This window comes from Crocuta crocuta, unplaced genomic scaffold (assembly GCF_008692635.1).
Source record: "Crocuta crocuta isolate KB4526 unplaced genomic scaffold, BGI_CrCroc_1.0 scaffold167, whole genome shotgun sequence".
NCBI classification, from domain to species: domain Eukaryota; kingdom Metazoa; phylum Chordata; class Mammalia; order Carnivora; family Hyaenidae; genus Crocuta; species Crocuta crocuta.
The window spans coordinates 9,421,198-9,441,930 of NW_027532406.1; the positions used below are offsets into that span (position 1 = coordinate 9,421,198).

The window sequence follows — 20,733 nt, forward strand, 5'->3', positions numbered from 1 at the left end:
TTTCTGAATTTTTGTAACTAGTGCCTGGGCTATAAATCCTTTAGAAAATTAGTTCTTCAGCTAAGTATTTACCTTCAAGTCAACATGGTTCAAGGATAGCTAATCATTTATATTCCCAACCACATTTTTTATAACAAGATATTTCAAATAGAATTAAAAGGGATTTTGAGTAGGCACCTGCATTGGTGTTGTGTTTGTGATTACTTCCTTTTTTCTTTAAATGTTTATTTATTTTTTGAGAGAGAGAGAGAGAGAGCATAAGTGGAGAAGGGGCAGAGAGGGAGACACAGAATCTGAAGCAGGCTCCAAGCTCTTGACTGGCAGCCCAAAGCCTGAAGCAAGGCTCAAATTCATGAACCTCAAGATCATGACTTTAGCCGAAGTCAGATGCTTAACTGACTGAGCCACCCAGGAACCCATGTGATTATTTCTTTTTAAGATGATGCATAATATTTTTGTCCTAGAAGATAGGCTTTAGAAAAAAAAATTAGCTTTGAAATGTTTTTGACAGGACAATATTACAACTGAATAAATGTCATATTTCATTTCATGTCTGGCTATCTCAGCTGTGTTAAATTTCTTTAGTTATTCCTTGCATTGATTTTCCCCCCTTACAACTTAAGTTGTCCCTTTCTGTTGTCATGTTCTAATAGAGAGTTGGTGAAGTACAAATGTACTATGTGAATCCAATCAGTGGCCCTTTAGCATAACTTTTCATATTCAAAGTGGAGCCACCTTCTCAATTTAATTATAAGCTTGACAATTTCAATTTGGGTATGTAACTCCATTTTGACTAGCCTTAACAAAGTCCCTCATTTGATTTTCCCATGAAGCCAGCTTGACCGTTTAGCATTTTTGAATGCATCTGAAAAGAGAAAATGCTTTCAATACAGGCTATTCTTCTAAAAATCTGTTCAGAAACAAAAGAATATGTTGAACAAGTAATGGGATAAAATTAGGTCCTCGAGAGATTCAGGATGGAAAATAAAAACATATTGAATTAGATGATGTATTTTTGCTAACAAATATCTATTTAAGCGTTTCCAAAGGTAAATAGCTACCACTGTTAGATCAATATAGAAATGAAAATGATACCTATTAAGTTATAAAGATTATACAAATTTTTAAGTTTTAGAAAATATATTTATGCTCTTATTCATCATCTACCAACATACATACATAATACTCTTTCACATTACCTGTGGTGAACTTATTTCTGAACAATTTAACTGAGAACTTTAAAATTAAGTATATTAATTATATTAACTATAAAGCCTGAAGGGTTAGGGGACCAAATCCTGTTTCGTTTTGTTTGTTTTTTTAATCATTTTCTTTTCTTCTTTTATTTTTTTTATCATGGTAAGTATATTCTTTAATCCTTCTTCCCTATTCCTCCCATCCCCTTTGGTAACCATCAGTTTTTTTGTCTATAGTTAAGAGTCTGTTTCTTGGTCTCCCTCTCTCTCTTTTCCTTTGCTTGTTTATTTTCTTTCTTAAATTCTACATAGGAGTGATATCATTTGGTATTTGTCTCTTTCTGACTGACTTATTTTTCCCAGTATTATACTCACTAACTCCATCCACGTTGTTGAAAATGGCAAAATTTCATTTCTTTTAATGGCTGAATAATATACCATTATATATATGTATATGCATATGTGTGTATATATATATGTGTATGTATGTATGTATGTATATGTAAATATATATACATGTACATATCACATTTCCTTTATCCCTTCATCTCTGGGTGGACACTTGAGCTGCTTCCATATCTTGACTATTATAAATAATGCTGCAATACACAGAGGTGCATGTATCCCTTTGAATTACTGTTTTTGTATTTAGGGGGTAATTACCCAGTAGTGAGATTCCTGGATTGTAGGGCAGGTTTATTTTTAATTTTTAAGAAGACTCCATACTGTGTCCACAATGGCTGCACATATCTGCACTCCTACCAACAGTGCAAGAGGTTCCTTTTCCACCACATCCTCCCCAACACTTGTTTCTTATATTATTGATTTTAGTCATTCTGACAGATATGAGGTGGTATCTCATTGTAGTTTTGATTTGCATTTCCCTGATGTTGAGTGATGTTGAGCATCTTTTCATGTTGTCTGTTGGCCATCTGTATGCCTTCTTTAGAGAAATGTCTGTTTATTCTTTGGCCATTTCATCTGGCCACTTCTTAAATGGATTATTTGCTTTTTGGAGGATATTGAACTGTATCAGATCTTTTCCAATCCTACATTCTACTGCAAACTAAGACAAACAAATTAATTTAATTTGAGAATCAGAAAAATTTTGGTTTATGTTTACACTATGACACATTTTAAAGATTAAATAATGCTATGCAATCCTATCTCCTAGAATCTATAATGCAATTTGTTTATTTTTTAAACTTATTCAGATCTACATTTTAAAATTTAAATTTTTTTATTATAAAATAGTGTTAATCTGAAAGTTTTTAAGTTGTTTGGTGCCTATGAGGAAGGCTGAGTATTTCTATTTGCTATTTCAAATTAAAAAGTGTTTCTTAGAAAATGATGGAGTACAAGCATTATCAAACCATCATCCTAATAAAATACTTTGTAAGTTAGATAGCTTCTTTTTTCCTAGTACCAGTGTACATTAAAACATTTCTATAACATTCCCCAAAGTAGCTATTAGGTAGTTAATTTTTTTTAATTTTAGACATTATATTAATGTTTGTGCAGTCTTTTCAGCTATTCTATATCGGAAAATAAACACACATTAGAAGTGATATATAATTGAAAGGCAGAGTGTATAATGGGTAAGAGCACCAAGTACTTGAACTAGACTCACTTGGCTCAGATTCCAGTCTTACCATTTAATAGCTGTATTACCTTGAACAAGCTACCAAACCTTCCAGCTCCAGTTCCTTTGTTTCCTCATCCACACAACGGAGATAATAGTAGTACTTACCTCATATGGTTTCTGTGAATTAATTTATGTCAGTTGCTTAGAACAGGGCTAGCATACAGGAAGCACATAATAGATATTCACGATTATTATAAGCTCTTATTAGAATTGAAGCCAAACTCCACACATTTGCCTTTCAAGTATTGTTTTGTGCAGGTGCAATATCCACCAGGGGTTTTTAACTTTAGGTAAACATTGGGAATCAAAAGAATTTCATAGTTTACACTTGGCACCAGTTTACTCAGAAGGTTATAGGAAAGGAAATATATCTTTTCAGGCGACATCAGGCTTTTCTCTCCACAGGAGTCCCAGTGGCAATAGTTTGCAAGGCGGTTCGCACAGGGGTTGGGAAGCTATGCTTTCCCCAGATGACAGCCCAGGTGCAAGAGCATGAGATCCACATCCATAGAAGGGAGGTTCACTTCCTGAGCATCCTCATGTGCAACATGTATCTGATAAAGGTCTTGTACCCAGAATATGAAGAGTTAGAATAGTATAGTAGGAAACATTCTGGTGTTCTGACATAATGTAGACAAAAAACTTAGAAAAGAAAAGGAAGGAATAACTACCATGTCTTTTCATTTTTCTTGGCTATCAGGATTTTGACAACAGTTTTCCAACAGGCATTCCACCTTGCCATCGTTGTGGAGGACTTATATCATGGGTATTTAACAGTGGCTTTAAAAAAAAATCCAGATGTTCTGTGTATAGTAGTCACATGGACAAAAATGTTGATATTTTATGAGGAAAAAGAAAATGTCTTTATTGTTGTTGAACTACTCCTTTTCCATAGCGTAGAGTTATAGGCATATCTGAGTAGGACTAAATCTTTTGTCTCAAAACATTTTTAGGAATGGACAAATGTACTCTGTAGCTTAAACTGAAATCACAGAATACATACTACAAAGCACAACAGAAAAACTAAACTAGTTAAACTAAGATTTCTATAAAATGATAATATTGAGTAAGATTCTAGATGGTCATAATTTGGATTGTTTGCAAAATACATCTTGCGGTTAGGGTAAGAGCTAATTTACTAAACATACTCTCTTAACATTTATTTAGATCTTCAGAAAATATGAAACAGAACTTACTGATTTATATTTGGACACACTGAGAAATTTATTGTAACATTAATAGACCAACAAGTTTAGTTATTTTAAAGCCACACCAGTGTTATAAGAATAAGCACAGAACAGGAGCACAGGAAGGGTGCTATCTTTCTACTTACTGCAGTAAGACAGCAGACTTCTACTGTATCAGAGCTCTTTCATTTTGGTAAGAATCATCTTTGGAAAATGGGGAGGGGGGAGGAAATAGAAGACTGAATATATATATGTATATCCTTGAATGCAAATATTTACATATAACCTTAAGAGGTTTAAAACCTCAGAAGCCATTTTTGTTCTCAGTTGATGCCTTGATCAAGAATACTTCATATCACTTGTATGGAAAAATCAAAAGGAAATGAAATAAATAAAATCTATACATGACAAGGTTACAAAGTCAAAAAGAGAAAAGGGTAGAAAATCGAAAGTGACTGGTGAAATCCTGGAAGAGAGCAGGTCTCTAGAACCTTCTGCCATGGGAGACTTTATGGTAGCACAGAGTCCTTGGAATAAACTGAGTATTCATGTTTGAGAGAGAATACTACCAAGTGTCCTCAATACTATTCTTATTATTTCCTCATTTAGAAAAACTTCCTTCTTGTTATGGTGAGATTGGAAATTACTTTCAGGGTCTAACTGGCTCCCAGAGGTTTTTGATAAAAATTGCTTATTATTAAAGGACAGATAATGGCCTATAATCTATCTATAGAGGAACACTGATAACGAACGGTATTATTCTATTTAAAATCTAATGGTTGTTTTTTTTTTAAGTTGTGTACAGATTCAGAAGCTCTAAGTGTCCTCTGTAATACATGTGAGTGAGTGCTTCATGAAATCCTGTTTAATATTTGCAAAGCATTTGTCATTCCTGCCACATGTCCAGACTTTACAATTCTGGCTTCAATAAGTAAAAAGACTTGAAGATGTGTAGTTGCCAAGTACTACTGCCTTTCAAATTACATATTTTTTTGGTGTTACCTTTTCAAGGATCTCAGGCTTGGCATATAATGGAACTAATTAAATTTTCTTCCTAGGAAGCAGCCAGCTAGACCACTGCCGCAGGCACATAACCTCAGCTTACTACTTTCCTTCACTCATTTATTCCATGTGTGAGATGTGACTCCTCAAGCTGCAAAGGTAGAATACTGAAGCCACGCAGCTGCTGATGGATTTTAGCAACCACAGAGCTGGTATTTGAGTCTCAACCCTGACAGCACACATCACAGAGAGGTGACAGAGGAGGCACATCTTCCTGGATGAGTTGGTTGTGGATGACAATCTGCCACACTACAATAATGGAAGAAGCATTAGTTGTATAAAAATGAACCAACTTGGCCAGGCTCTAAGGTGTTTTGCAAGGTTCTAGGACTATCACTCTTTTTACCCCTGAGATTATGTTTGTGAACAACTGGAAAACATAACAGTTAGAAACAAAATCATGTGAGAAAAAAGTTTGATTTATCAATTTCATTAATGCGTCTTTTCAATTAAACATTTTGTCAGTCTTCATGAGAAACAGAGGAAATGGGGTGCCTGGGTGGCTTACTTGGTTAGGCATCTGATTCTTGATTTCAGCTCAGGTCATGATCACACAATTCATGAGTTCAAGCCCTGTGTTGGGCTCTGTGCTGACAGTGACAGAGCCTCCTTGGGATTCTCTCTTTCCCTCTCTCTCTGGCCATCCCCTTCCCCTTCTCTCTCTCTCAATCCCTCCCCCCCCCTCAGTAAATAAAAAATAAATAAAAAGAAACAAGGACATTATTCAATAATAAACAGTCTGGCACTCACTGTATTAGGTTCTTGACACTTATTATTTAACTTTAGTAAGAATTTTTTTCTTCTATTAAATATCTGAGAAAACTAGGAAGGAAATGGCTAAATGATTTGTCCAAGTTCTAAGGCAGCCCTGTAAACTTAAACTCAACTTTATTTGACTGAAAATCCTTGGTTTTTTCTACTTTAACACACTGCATGTTAGGTTTACAGGTTCTATGGTTTAAAAAGAGACACTTTTAGGTAGAATTTTTTGGGAAATATTCATGAAAGTGAATGGTATACATGGACGGGCACACCTGTATGTATGTATGATATTTATTTTAAACTATAAATTCCCTAAAATAAAGAATTTTCAGTTGTTGTTCTCATAAAGTTACTTATCCATAATATAGCTTTTATTGTGGATTGTCATCTTTTATAGAAAGGGCTCAGAATTACCCATGGAAATAAGGAGATCCATTACAAAGAAAGCAGTGGCCATCTGGAGCTTACAATATTATATAGAAATTATAGAATCCATTTCACTGACACCTAGAGGTGGAAATTAATCTTTTTAAAATATCATCTTAGAAGATACAATATGAATATATGTATGCATCAGATAGATAAATAGATAAATGATAAATAGGTAGATAGATTAATGTAGACAATTTACACAGATACAGAAAGTGGGAATTAATTTATTTCTAGGGTAAAAACAAAGGGGAACATTCCAGTCTGTAACATTAAATCTCGTTAAATTTCTGACTGTGTTCTGGAATAATAGCTCTTTTCTTCTCCCTGCAGTTGGACAGTGTCACCTCCCTGATCCAAGCAGCCAAAAATTTAATGAATGCTGTAGTGCAAACAGTGAAAATGTCTTACATTGCCTCAACCAAGATCATCCGAATTCAGAGTCCTGCTGGGCCTCGGCACCCAGTTGTGATGTGGAGAATGAAGGCTCCTGCAAAAAAGCCCTTGATTAAAAGAGAGAAGCCAGAGGAAACTTGTGCAGCTGTCAGACGAGGCTCAGCAAAGAAAAAAATTCACCCAGTGCAAGTCATGAGTGAATTCAGAGGAAGACATGTCTACTGAAACCACTCTTCTACTCTGGTGCCTATATTACAAAGTCCTGGTGAAACACACTGCTTTATTTTTACACTTGATAAGTTCTGTAAATTCACTAACTTTTAGAATTTAACCAACATATAGTGTAAAACATTGAGGCAACATATATTTGGGATCATTTCATTGTCATCTCTGTATGGCCAGCACATGCTTATAATCAATACATTATATTGTAATCAATACATGCTTACTGAATGAATGAACCCTTCAGGTGTCATTTAACCTTTCCTATCATACACAATATCTTACACTTATTACCGAATTAATGTAGAAGACTCAAGACATGAGCTCTTCATTTCCAATGAAAACAAAAGACTTCATAAAATGCTTTCCCATTTGATCCCCATATTTTCTTTATCTGAACTAATCTGACAGATATGCGTGATTCTCTTGATATGTCGAGATTGGCGGGGGGGGGAAGATCAATCTCTAGAGATCTATATCTGTTGTCAATTGATTAGGGTAATATCAGAAACTAATGAAGCTCAGTAGTCAAGTTCAGTCTTGACTATTAATGAAGTATTTTTTCAGTATAAAGATTACATTGAATTTTGATGCCATTAGTGTACCTTTTAAGCTCACATAGTGTTCAGAAGTTCTGCACATTGAGTGTTAGATTTAAATGGGTCCACCAGAATAGTATATGGAGGAAGAGTTATCACTCATTGGGGAAATGAGATATCTATCTATATTTCTGAGTGAGTTATGATAACAGAAGTGGAAGCAGTTCTGCATGACTCTAAAAATTCATTTGTATTAGCTTGCAATTGTAATTAAAAGGAAATGGCCACTTTGAAAAACATTTTGGCATCAAGTAAAATATAAGTGCATGAATTATGTCATTGAACTATGAAATAGAATTAATGGCGAAGAAACTGGAGTGATTTTGATAACATTATTTACAATAAAAGTCGTTGAGGTCATTCTATAACTTCAATCACTGACTTATCTAAGTTAAGAGTCTAATGCATTGCCCCCTCTCCCCCTTGTTCCTATCCCCTCTCTCTTTGGAGAAGTTAAGTTTCACTTTTTCTCACACATAGAATTCTCCTTCACAACGTTATAAACATGTATTTCCTATTCTACATTATCAAAAGTATACTATAATTTTAACTTCACCTTGTACAATACTGTCATTAATGACTTGTTTAAACAATTATGTTATCTTAATTTGATGAAGTAAAATTCAAAAATGCAAGATCAGTTGATACCAGAAGGACCAGTTTGGATAAAAGAATGTGTGAATCATCAGAATGCACTAAATCAAGAGTATGATGTGTGTGGTATCTTGAGGAAAAAATAGTATGAAAAAATTTCATAGATCATTATCAATTATGTGGAAAGTGTTCACTTTTTATTGTAATGAATTATCTGATTCTTCCAAAATGCTGAGTTGCCTTGGCTTAGCATATAAACTTCCTAGAAGGTGAAAGCGATAGGTCCTTCCTGCCTTGCACTCAGCACTGGTGCACAATAATTATTCCAGACAGAGTCCACTCCTTAAAAGAGAAACCAGTGCAAAAAGAAATTAGGTAATCCAGATAATTCTATTTTCCAGAACCATATAGATAATAAAAAACAAAAAAGGAAGTTCCTTTTGTTGAAATGCTACCATCATTTTTTGTTCTAAGGGTAGATATTACAATAGTGACATCTATGACTATCCTTATCTCAGATAAAAGGGTAAATTTATAATTTAGTTGAGAAAATAGAATTTTAAAAAATACCAAACTATTAGGTAAAAATCATAAGTCTTATTTAGAAAATCTAATGTCTGTTTCATCCTAAGTTAGCTTTCCACAGTTGGATTTTAGAATGCAGGATTGATGCCTAAAGAACAGAAAAAGTTGAAATTATACAATTACCAAATAACCTCTACATCTTAAAAAATGACATTTTACCCTAAATAAGGTGTGAACTGGCCTCTTCTTCAAAGTAGGTTGATTTCCAGTTTGGCTCAAAGCAAATAACTACAATTACACAAAACTTAATTAAAAAATAGTTTGAAGAATGCCCCAGGACTAAAGTCCATCTTTGATTTAGTAATCAAAGATGCAATAAGAAAAAGATCCATAGAGGTAAGAAAGACATCTGTCCAGCTGAGTGAATTCCTGTAGTAGGCAACATTTTGAGACTTAGTTTGACTCAAAACCACTAATAAGTGCTTATACACAAGAAAAACTAGCAGCAAATGTATTAACAAAACTTTGTACTATAAAGCATAGTTAACTGAACCTTATCAGGAAATAAGGATGTATTATATGTGTTTGTATTTAGTCCTTCTCCTGTACGGAAAAAGCAGAAATTTCTTTAAGAGTGATAGGTTGGTGATCCATCCATGTACATTTCGAAATTATATCACAGATATTGGTGCTTCTTCCCATGACACATTGGCTTTAACCAGCTAATCAAAACTCAGACTCACCTTTTTCTTTTAGTGAAATTAATTTATGTTAATTTATGTAGGAAAAAAGTCCTTCAGAGGGAAGATAGGGTTTATACCACCTCCAAGGATAGTTCCATTCTATTTAGTTACTAGCATCACAAACAAACAGACTAGAATCATAATGATACTTAAAAAATGCCCAGGAACTCATAACTCACCAAAGATTCTTTTAATTAGAAACACTGGAAGGTTTTTATCAGGCAGGAAGAATAAGAAATATAAGTGTCTCCCTTTTATTTATCACAAGTGCGAATAATTAGATTAAAATACTTGTTTCTAATGGAGTTTCTGGGAACAACTCAATAAAGGAGTCAGAAAAAGACTTCAGACCCTAAATTGGTAAGATAATTTGTTAACGATCCACTTTCTGTTCATCTTAGGACATGAGTGAAAATGATGAATATTTAAAAAATATAATATTCTTAATTATGCCCTCTGGCCTTCACACACCTTTTAACTTATCAATATCAGTATAACATATGTTCCCCATAAAATGCCTTCTGTGTAAGGGCTAAGGACTCCATAACTACACAGAAAGACACACTTTTTCAGTCTGGCATTCTGGCATACTTACTGCCTTCAAAGGAGAACAGTTTTCAAGTCATACTACAGCAGGACAAAATCATTAACATGTAGATAAGTGCCCAATTTTAGCCTCAAACCCAATAGTTAGCGATCCTCGCATTCAAAAAATGAGTGGCTGAAAAGATATCAGAAGTATTTTTAGTGCCTTTATATACTTTCACTTTCAGGGTGTTCTTTTCACTACCCATCCCTGGGTAGGGATCCTCCCATTAACTACTGATGGTTCTCCCCCAGAATTATGCAGTCAGGACTGTTCATCCCAGCCAATTATGTCCAGTTAATGTCCATTTTTGTTGGTCCATGCCCCCAAATATCCCACTCCCATTTCTCATCTCCGTTGGTGTTTATCCCACATACAAATTCGTCAGTATATTCTATAGCATTAAAATTTTAACTTTTAATTCTCAGAAGCTTCTTTCCTTTCTTCTTTCCTCTTTTCTTTTCCTTTGTTTAATCTTGTTTCTATTGCAGAAAACATTTTTACCCTTTTTGATATCAAAAGCACGCTTCCCAATAGGGATAGAGGTTCCCATGGATACAGATTTTTGTAAAGAGATAGAAGGAGTGGAATGAGGGAATGAGATCTGAGACTTTTCCTGGTGATATTTACCATTCTCCAATGAATTCACTGAAGAATTGCTATCCTGTTTTGGTATCATTTTAAGTAATTCTCTAGGTCAGCAAAATAGGCATCAGAGTATCAAGTTGAATGAAGTCTATACTTTGCTTTGTCAGCCTGTGTTTTGCCAAGACAGTCTGCCTATTGCATATTCCGGAATCAAATAGCCATTTTTCTGTTTGATAGTCAGAAATATTTCTCTTTGTCTTGATCAGAAAGTTTAGGGTCATCCAATTAAGAGATTGTGAATGCATATTATTTCAAAAAATCTTTTTAAGTACACTAGGAAAATTTCTGCAACCTGAGAAATCTATATTTATATTTAAATTTCATTTAACTCTCACATATCAGGAAATAACACTTATTCAGAATAAAACCCTATAGTATTTTTTGTAATAATTCTCCTTACATATTGTTAGGATATCTTTTGTATCAGTATTTTGCATGTTACTACCAAATAAAAAAGCCAGACTTAATGACAGAAACATCTACATATAAAGTTTTCATTTTGATCCCTTCAGTCTATTAGGAAAGAAAATGTAGATATTGTTAAAACTAAAGATGTTGTAATGAAGGCAATAACACTATCTTAGATATCTACAAGAGAGAAAAAAAAGAGATTTAAAACTTTAAACACACATTTTTTTTTTTGCCATTTTTTAACTAATTCACATGAACAAAAAAAGTTTTTCTTTTGGAACAAAAGAAACAATAGTTTACAACACTCATCATTTTACATGTGAATTTTTCCCCCTACCAAGATAGATAGGATCTATTCCTGAACACTTCAAAAGAAGATAATTAATACTATCTGAGAGAACCATTTCCAAATGTAACCCAACCTTACAAAAATCCTGTTTATGGTCAATAGATGGTTTGTAGGGCTGGCCTTTATGCAGATCCTAGGACAAGATGTTTCATGGCTGCAGGCTGGCTTATGGCATGCAAAAGTCCCCATTGGCTATATGGGAGTAAATCACTGCCTTTTGAAATGAGTTTGACAAGTTGGAGAGAAAAAGCAATATATACAGAGCAGTTCTAAAGGGATGTGTGTAAGAAAGTGATAGAGGCAGGGGAGCGAAAGAGAAAAGTAGTTGCAGAAGCAGATAACCTACAGCAAATGGAGGAAGAGGTTTTGGTTCTACACAGATTAAGGAGCTTCCTCCTGAGGAATATTTTAAGGATAGGGTATGTGTACTTGTCTTTGCTGGTTTGGGTGAAGTCATGTCAGAGGAAGGAAGATGAACTATATACATTTCAAGGATGCTTTAAGGATACTGTTTGTAAGATGAGAAATGGAAATTTAGGCTGCTGATGGGTGAAATTCTCCCCAATATCAGACCTTATCAAGATAATTACACGTTAATGTATTTAACAAACATTCGTTGAGCAACAATGATCTCCCAGGCACTGTTCCAGGTTCTTAGAATACACGAAGTAAAACAACAACAACAAGAACAAAATAGTGGTCTTTACCCAATGTGCCCACTCTGTCTAAATGCTATTACGTTATTTAATTCTCTCAACAGTCCGATGGCATACATTGTTAGCTCCATTCCATAGATGAGGACACTGAGGTTTAAAGAGACTCAAAACCTTGCTCAAAAATTCATTGACTATACAATTTTGTTTGTTGCACTCTAGAGTCTGAACCTTAGTCATTATACCATCCAGACTTCCCCAAGAAGGGAACTGGATTTGTTCAGTTAAAAATGGAATACATCTTTCAAATGCTGGCTGCTTCCTACATAACAGATAAAAGATAGAAACTTAAAAAAATGATTAGGAATCCATAACTAGACCATTTAAGCTGATAAAAAACAGACCTATAAGTACTTAGCTGGATAGTCTCACCTCTAATAATCTGAATTAGAGTATCAGACATATGAGTAATGAATATTTCATCTATATATCTGAATCAGGATGCAAACCCTTGACAAATTACTTTTACTATTATAGAGGAGACATCTTCAGTGGAAATGCCTGCTTCAACCCATCTTCAGCATTTGTTGTTGCTGAAAACATTTGTTGGCACCATTTCTTTCCTATTTCACTGCTAATGTGTGTCTGTGTGTTTAAAGTTATAAATCCCAGGGGACTGTTGGCCAAGGATTATTGGAATAAGATATAGTTTCTTTGTATTCCCAATAGACCCAAACTATAACAAATGTATGTTTCCTTCTGTATGGAGGTCACAAATGTACAGGGTATGTCCCTGTCTGCAGGTGTGTGTAGTCCTTGAACTCTACATCATCCTTCTTCCTACAGCTAACTAATGGCTTGACTCCTCTTCCTACTCACATTGCTGGATAGGCCTCCCTATCACAGGCCTGGGGGAGTTTATGGATTTTCTGATCTTTCCTAAAGTGGATTCACAGGTATTTCCTCAAACTGAGGATGTCTTTATTTGGGGTCTTCACTTTTGGGTACCTGGCAGTCATGATGGCTCCTGTCCCCAGTGTAGGAAAAGAAGGAATTTTTCTTTGAAAAAAGCTCAGATTTCTAAAAATCCTCTCTATAAACCTCTTCAAAAAAAGATTTAATTTTTTTTTTTACAAAAGCCACTTAAATGCTATTAGCATTAGTCCTTGTGTCTTCCTTTCAAATGATATGTTGTCTAGTTCTAAAGTTTTCTTTCCTTTCGTTTTCAAGAAGAATGCTTATTTTCTAATTCTGGTTATTTGGTTTTGAAGGTATGCAGCCCCCTTTCAATAATTAAATCCATAGTTAAATCCTGTAGATAACTTTTCTTCCCTATTCAGACAGCCATGTATTACACAGTCCCAAGCCAACTGCCATCAGTCACATCAGTTTGCCATGTTTGTGAATTATCTGAACCTCTCTGGTATTCATTCACCTAGAGTCTAGCTTAGACATGTTTTCTTGACCTAGGCTTCTAACATCAAATTTGACTGGAGTGTTTATTAATAAAGCAAAATGGCAAGTCTGAGATGTTGTTGCAAACTCTCAGTTAAACAGAACCTGCTTCTTCCTGATCCTTGAAACATAAAATTAATGTCAAAAACACTGTAGGGATAGTGTTCCATTTTTTGCCAAAACTTATGCCATTATCACTCTGTGTTTTTCTGTGTCGGTATACAGTGTGTCCATGGGGATATAAAATAAGAATTTTGGCAACTGTCTTGCAGGGTTAGCTGTCTTTTTACTACTTTTAAAAATTTTCCTTGTGTGGTACAATCCTTCCAAAGAAAAGGTCACTGGGCCTACGTGATAGCATAATGGTTTTTACTCCATTACTGTAACTAACAAGTCCCTAAATGTTATGCCCCACTTAGTATTTCATATTTGGGACTTAAATTCTTAATGTTTTCTTGGGGAAGTTTGTGGTTAAATATGAATTAAAACTTCATGAAAGAATTCTAGGTGCCCTGCTTTACATTTTTATTATGTTTTAGTTCTATCATGACTTGGTAAAAGAAAAAAGAAAAAGAGTCTGTTACTTTATGTTATGTACTTTTATAAGCAACAACTTTGACAGTTTAAACTTAGTGACATTTCTGAAGGTAATATGCACATTATAATTCAGGATGAAGGGCAGAGTTAGACTAAGATAGCCTGAAGTGAAATAAAAGTAAGCAAAAATAATAGTCATGTTTATTGCAGCAATATCTTGAGAGCTTATGTTTAGTGGCATTTGAGCTGTTTCAAACTACTGTGCTTGTACATCTTACCCTGCTATCCAGAAGGCACAGTGGGGTCAAATGAACCAGTCACCATAATAATGCCCAATCCAAAGCAGTTTTATGACTTGGATATAGATAAACTTTGGCAAAAGCACTTGTGGATCTTTCAGATCCATATTTATCCTTCAAGTCAATTTCACTAATCAATAAAAATGAATTATTTATCCAAGAATAGAAAATGCTCTTTAATCGTCTCATGACATTGACATAGAAGCCCAAATACTCCATGTTTGAGATTCTGCATGCCTTTTGTGCTTGGCTGAAACAATGAAAATTTTCTTTCATTTTGTTCTCAAAGATTGAATTATGTCACACATGTAACATGGGTTTATTTTGAAGTTATGTAGTATTATTAGAAACAATGTTTTAATTTCAACTCATCACTCTGTAGCTCATTAATAATTTGCTCAACTGATAATTAAACTATGTATGTTAAAGCAACAAAAATTTGTTATGCATTTGACATTCATCTTTGGTGGTATGTGGTTTAGATGAGCAAAAAATAAATAAATGAAAGGTGAATGAATTGCTAAATCATCTAACTGTGTGCTTCTAGGTATGACTTTCATTCCCACTTGCCTTCAGTTATACATGTTACAGTTCAGGGATGGTGCTTTTGCAAACTACGGCATACACAAAAGTACCATGCATCATATCTGGTAGCATTAAGTTCTCTTGGTTTAAATAGGCTTTTTTTTTTTTTTTTTGCTTAACATGGAAATTTGGCTTTTAACTTTAATGGTCATATGTATTTGGAGAATTATTCTCTAGGTTAGAATTTTATGAAAATGGCCAATAATTTTTTTTTGAGAATGTCTGAACACATACTCCATAGTTGGCATACAATACCATTGGCTCAACTAATGTTTTTCCATCTGAATATTGGTGTGTTCTGCACATCCATCTTTTAGCTTCCTCATCTCTACACTGTTGATAATCCATTTTCAGTGTGAATCCTTATATGGATAGTCTCTGGATACTTTTCCAGGACATAAATGTTGCTTTGTCTGTTCTGGGACATCATTTTCTTGCTTCATGGTCCTACTGCTTCAGAATGCTTATTGCTAAGTCTCAGTCAGTTTCTGTACTTTCTCAAAATGCAGTCTCCAAGTCTTTATCACTTAGTTTCCCTCATTCAGTTGTGCCAGATGCTGGCTGCCTCTTCGCTGATGAAAATGCCAGCATGAGGTTGCCTTTCTGGGTCAGTCCCTCCTAGGCCCCAGGAGCGCATATTTGCTCTGACAACAGCATTCTCTCCACCTTGATCTGTTTGTCATGCTCACTCTGGGGGTGGAAGTGGACTAAAAGCACTCTTGGCAAGAAGAGTCTGTACCTGCCTGGAGGCTGAGCTGATGTCCTGACATTTCCTGGGCAACACCATTAAACATTTCATCCAGGAGCAGTAGCTCAGAGATTTTACTTCCAGTCATCGCACATCTAATATCCTGTGGCTTGTGAGGGAAAAGCTACTATTGTCCTTCTTTGTCAAGGAATTCTGCCTTCCTCTCCTGTCTGAATCCATTGTTTGAGGAGAGGAGGAGAGGTTCCTGTGAGGTATGGGCCCAGAGAAAGGAGTTCTCATAGAGGCAACAAGAATGCGAAACCCAGGGGAGTTGGCAAAAGGAGGGGTCTGGGTAGAGTGGATAACTCTTGGATTTATATCAAACTGCCCTTTGTCCCTAAAGATCCCGACAATGCCTGGAGATCCGGATCTGCTAGTCTGAGCTCCACAGAGAGGTGGATGAAACCCCTTTCTTCTGGCCATCTTTCCTGTCTGCTCCTGCTCATTATTCCCTCTAGTTGTTGGTGACACATGTTAGGTATGCAGGTTATGTCTCCTGGTCACCCTTTATAACAGCAGGAAAGACAAATCCCAAGGGACAAAAGTGGGTTGTTTTCCTCCATACAGACCCAAAAACCTCACTTGCTAATGTACCTTCTGTAGGCATTGATTTGGAGCAAGTGTGGGCAGAAAATGAACAAAGGATTGTTGCTGTTTTTGTTTCTTGGGCTTCACAGGAAGCTTGTGTGATAGACCCAGGGATCCACAGCTGGGTTCTGGAACATTTCCATCTTTCCCTTAAATACTCATAGCATTCCGCATCCACTGAGCTAATTCATTAAGCCCCCACTAACTCTGAGGCTTCTTGCTCTGAGTGCTGCATTTCAAGACCCTAATGCTCTACTGGAGAAATATTTGAGTTCCTTAGGTCGATTATTCTCTAAAATCTTTGGTGCAATAAACATACCATGGTTACTTTTGTATCTCCAGCACTAGCACAGTGACATAGGAATAGCCCAACTAATATTTTTAGAAGGAATGAGAAAATTCATGAAAGAGTTTATTTCAAATGAACGAATGCAGAAATCCACTCATCTGTGATTCAGAGCCTCTCTGAGCTATCTAATCTGAAATTCTGAGAGCTTATTAATTCTCAGTATCTCCTCACAGAGACAGTAATGAGTGTCAGGAACCGGATTTGAAAACTCCTGATTCTCCTGGCCACTCTTCCAAAACCATCGCCGCTGCTTTAGATAAAGGAAAGTCACCGACAAGGAAAAGCCAGTGGATGTTTTTAACATGTTTGTTTATTAAGCAATCAAAAATATTTCTTGAGGAACTGTTATATGCAAAGGTGTTATCGGTGATAGAAAAAAGCATGAATGTTTTAGTATCAAAGTTTGGGAATCATCAAGTTAATTAAGGTAAATAGCAGAGCTAAGGAAATAAAATTGCAGCTCTTGACAATCCCGCAGAAGGTGCAAGAAAGCATATAAGTTTCAGAATTCGAGTAGGTGGGGGTTTTATGGAGGTTCTAATAGAAGAATAGGGTTTATCAGGATGGAGAAAGACAACATTCCAGAGAGACAGACATGAGCCAACTCCAGAAGGTAAGAGTGAACATGCCGCATCCAGGGCTCAACTGGCTAAAACAAAGTGAACTGAATAGCTGCAGTAGGATGGAGCTCAGAAAGATAATAGTGGGTTAAATGACAGATGTTCTCATGTCAGACAAAGATGCTAAGGCTAAGTGATTAATTGAAATCAGTTACAATCATCCTGTGTATGCTATAAACAAGTGCCTGGGTGAAAATATGGATTTAGAACTTTTAAAACTATTTTTGAAATACATGATAAAGTATCAAACACAAGTAATCACAAGTATTAGGTTACTCCTACAGCGGATACATTTGCATTTGACTATTTAATATATGCATTTCTTTTAATAAATTATAGTTTATTTTACTCTACAGGCAATTTCACATTTTCCTATCAAATAGTGATGGTCAGGTGGGCAGCACAATGCTTATCCCATGGCTTCATGTGCCCTCTGTGATCTAGTGGGATGGCTGTATCTGATTTGAAGAATGCAGAAAGAGCCCCAATACGTGACTTCCACCAGGTGGCAAGATGGCACCATGGTCAGGAGCAGGGGCTCTGTTCTCACCCTGTGTGGTTTGCATCCTGACTCTCACTTTTAGCACCAGTCTTGCTGACCAAGTTGCTAAACCTCTCATTATCTCAAAATTCTCATTTGTAAAACAGAGATGACATTTCAGAGTTCAATTAACAAACTAAGGATGTGTTTCATAATTAGATTTAATGAAATAAGATAGAATGGACAGAATCATTAGAATATTGAATGAATTCATGTTCATAAAATACTGTGAATGGTGTTTGGCTCAAGGTAAACACAGCATAACATTTAACCATTATTATTATACATACAGTTTTTAGAAGCTTTAAGGTTACAACCCCAAAAACAGACTTCTGAAAGTTCCTTCATAGGAGCACAGGGAAAAAGAAATGCCTGGGGCAGGAGAGCATGGACATGCCAGCGAATGGCAGAGAGGAGCCAACTCATATTAATGCAGACAGATCTTGAACATCCATGGGTTGGATATTTCCGTAGGTAATAGGGATGCAACAATCAGTAAAAACAATCTTTCCTCTTAAAGACCTTAGCCACTCGCAAAGGAGATAGCAGTTAATTAAATAAGGGTCTGAAAGTGCAAATTATCTTTGATAATTTCCACAAAGGAGAAGCACACTGGTGCTATGAGCCTAAAATTAAGGACTTTAGACTAAATGGCCTAACTGGGAAGACTGGTCAGAGGAAGTGACGCTGAAGCTGAAATCCAAAGAGTGAGCAGGAGTTCACCAGCTACAGTGGGATGGGAAGTGTTGTGAGCAGAGTTAATAGCATGTGCACGGCTCCTGTGGTCCAGGGAACACAGTACATCATACTCTGAAAGTACGGCTGATGGAAGACATGACAGTAGGCCTGACAGGAAGTAAGTCAGAGAAGTAGCCAGGTATCAGGTGGCCATGGTGAAGAAGAGGACTCTAGGACAGTACAATTCCTGCCCTCATAATTGCCCTAAGGGCAAGCAAGGCAGGAGGCAGTTCTCTGCCACTGTTTTCCTAAGGCAGCTCAGCCACTGCTCAGAGCCCTTCCTCCACCCCTGGCCTCTCCTCCCTCATGCCAGCCTGATATATTCTTCTTCTGAGACGGAAACAAAGTCTTTTAAGTCCCATATTTACGAATGATTAAAGTACATGGGCTTTCTGCTACTCATTTTCTGGAATACGGCAGAAATATTTCAAACCAAGTGGGAGGCACAATTCTTAGCTACGGGTTGTCTGTGTGAGATGGATCCTCAGAGCCTCTGCTTTGGAAACTCCCTTCTCTGTTCAAGTATCTGTCTCATCTATACCAGCTCCTCAGCTTATTCCTGCACAAGGGCTCTCTAGCCCTCACAGTGAGGCTAGAAACATGATTTCTAGCTCCTTCGTGGAAAGGATGTATAAGGATTAATAGCAATTTTGCACACGAAATATTTAGTGCCGTGACTGGTCCATAGTAACTGAGCAATGAAAAGCAGCATGATTGTCAAATATGTAATATATATTGTAATATGTATGGAATGTGTGTGTGTGTGTGTGTATCTGCCATACACCTATTTCATTCTCTTCAACTTTGCTAAGATCTCTTCTTGCTTGAGGTCTAGTTTTATGTCCATCAGCAGGTCTCTCAAAGTTATTGTGATCAATATCCCTTTGCACATATTCAACTATTATGTAATCAAAACACCTCTAAAATGCACTCCAAGTTGTAGGTGATCTTTGATGAAAACCTGTTAACCAAAATGATTTTGTTATCAGTGAATAGTTGATATATCTCTCCTCTGTTTCCTCCACCCCACCGCTAAGTTGTCTTTTCACATTCACTTAGAGATGCAATAACAGGTAGCATTATCATCATCATCATCATCACAATTGTTGTCCTCCCTACACCAACCATTAATGAATAGTTCTTCCACACCAAGCATTGTGCTGCATGTTTTATTTTATTTTATTATTTTTAAAATTTTTAATGTTTATTTACTTTTGAGAGAGAGAGAGAGAGAGACAGAGTGTGAGCTGGGGTTGGTCAGAGAGAGAGGGAGACACAGAATCCAAAGTACGCTCCAGACTCTGAGCTGTCAGCACAGAATTCAGGGTGGAGCTTGAACTCATGAACTGTGAGATCATGACCTGAGCTTCATGAAGTCTGATGACCAACTGACTGAGCCAGCCAGGCGCCTGAGTGCTGCATATTTTATATATGTTATCTTATTCCTCACAAAAATGCCATAAAGCAACCCAACTTAGCCCACTACAAGGTGACAAAATTGAAGCTAAGAGAAATAAGAGACTTATCCCATATGATTATGACTAATGATGTCACAGTAATAAGATTCCAATGTATATGTTTTAACTCTCTAGTGCTGAAATAAGTCTACATAAAGTAGACATATATTTTTCCAAAGGATATGTCTCTTAAGAGCCAAAACTCTTTGTGAATCTCAACAGGAGTGTTGGATATTAAATGACTGCAGGTGGCACTGACATTTTTGCATTACCCATTTTCCAATGTTTTTTGCTTATGTCGTCCATACTTGCTGAGTTTGGTTGTAAAGCCCCAATTCCCCTACTACTTCAGAACACCTGCAGTAAAGGAAGAACATTTCAAGTGTTCACTGAATGTTAATTGAACAAATAAGTAAATGGATTAAATTAAGTTCCAGCTGCACTGATATAGCTGCAGGGTCTGTATATAAATGACACTTTTAAATAATTGGTGCCGTTGAGGATGAAATAGCCAGTTGCGGAGACATGTTTTTTCTTCATTACATCAAGACATAGGAGAAAACATAATTCATGTATCATTTGATCTTTTTAATACCAGAGCCCATAACTCTTCTCAGATGTGCTGATAGAAGTGTGGGAAGCAGGAGAGCCATGGAAACACCGCTATTTACTAGAACACACTTACATTGAGAATTACAAGACTATAGTGAGAAAAGGATTCCAGTGGACCTTTCTGACCAGGAATCTGGTGACTGCTAAGATCTTGGCAAAGGCCAATGTCCCCAGAACACTCTGATTTCACATTTTAT

At 36.1% G+C, this 20,733-nt stretch overlaps 1 protein-coding gene across 1 annotated transcript in view; it reads left to right on the top strand.

Annotated features, from left to right (window-relative positions):
• The window catches only part of CTNNA3 (catenin alpha 3), a 1,601,461-nt gene extending 1,586,646 nt beyond the window's left edge, over nt 1–14,815 (top strand). The window contains exon 18 of the mRNA XM_077778723.1: nt 6,615–14,815. Within this exon, the coding sequence (XP_077634849.1) occupies nt 6,615–6,902 (288 nt within the window). The 3' untranslated portion in view covers nt 6,903–14,815. The remainder of the gene's footprint in view (nt 1–6,614) is intronic.
• The last annotated feature ends 5,918 nt before the right edge of the window (nt 14,816–20,733 follow it).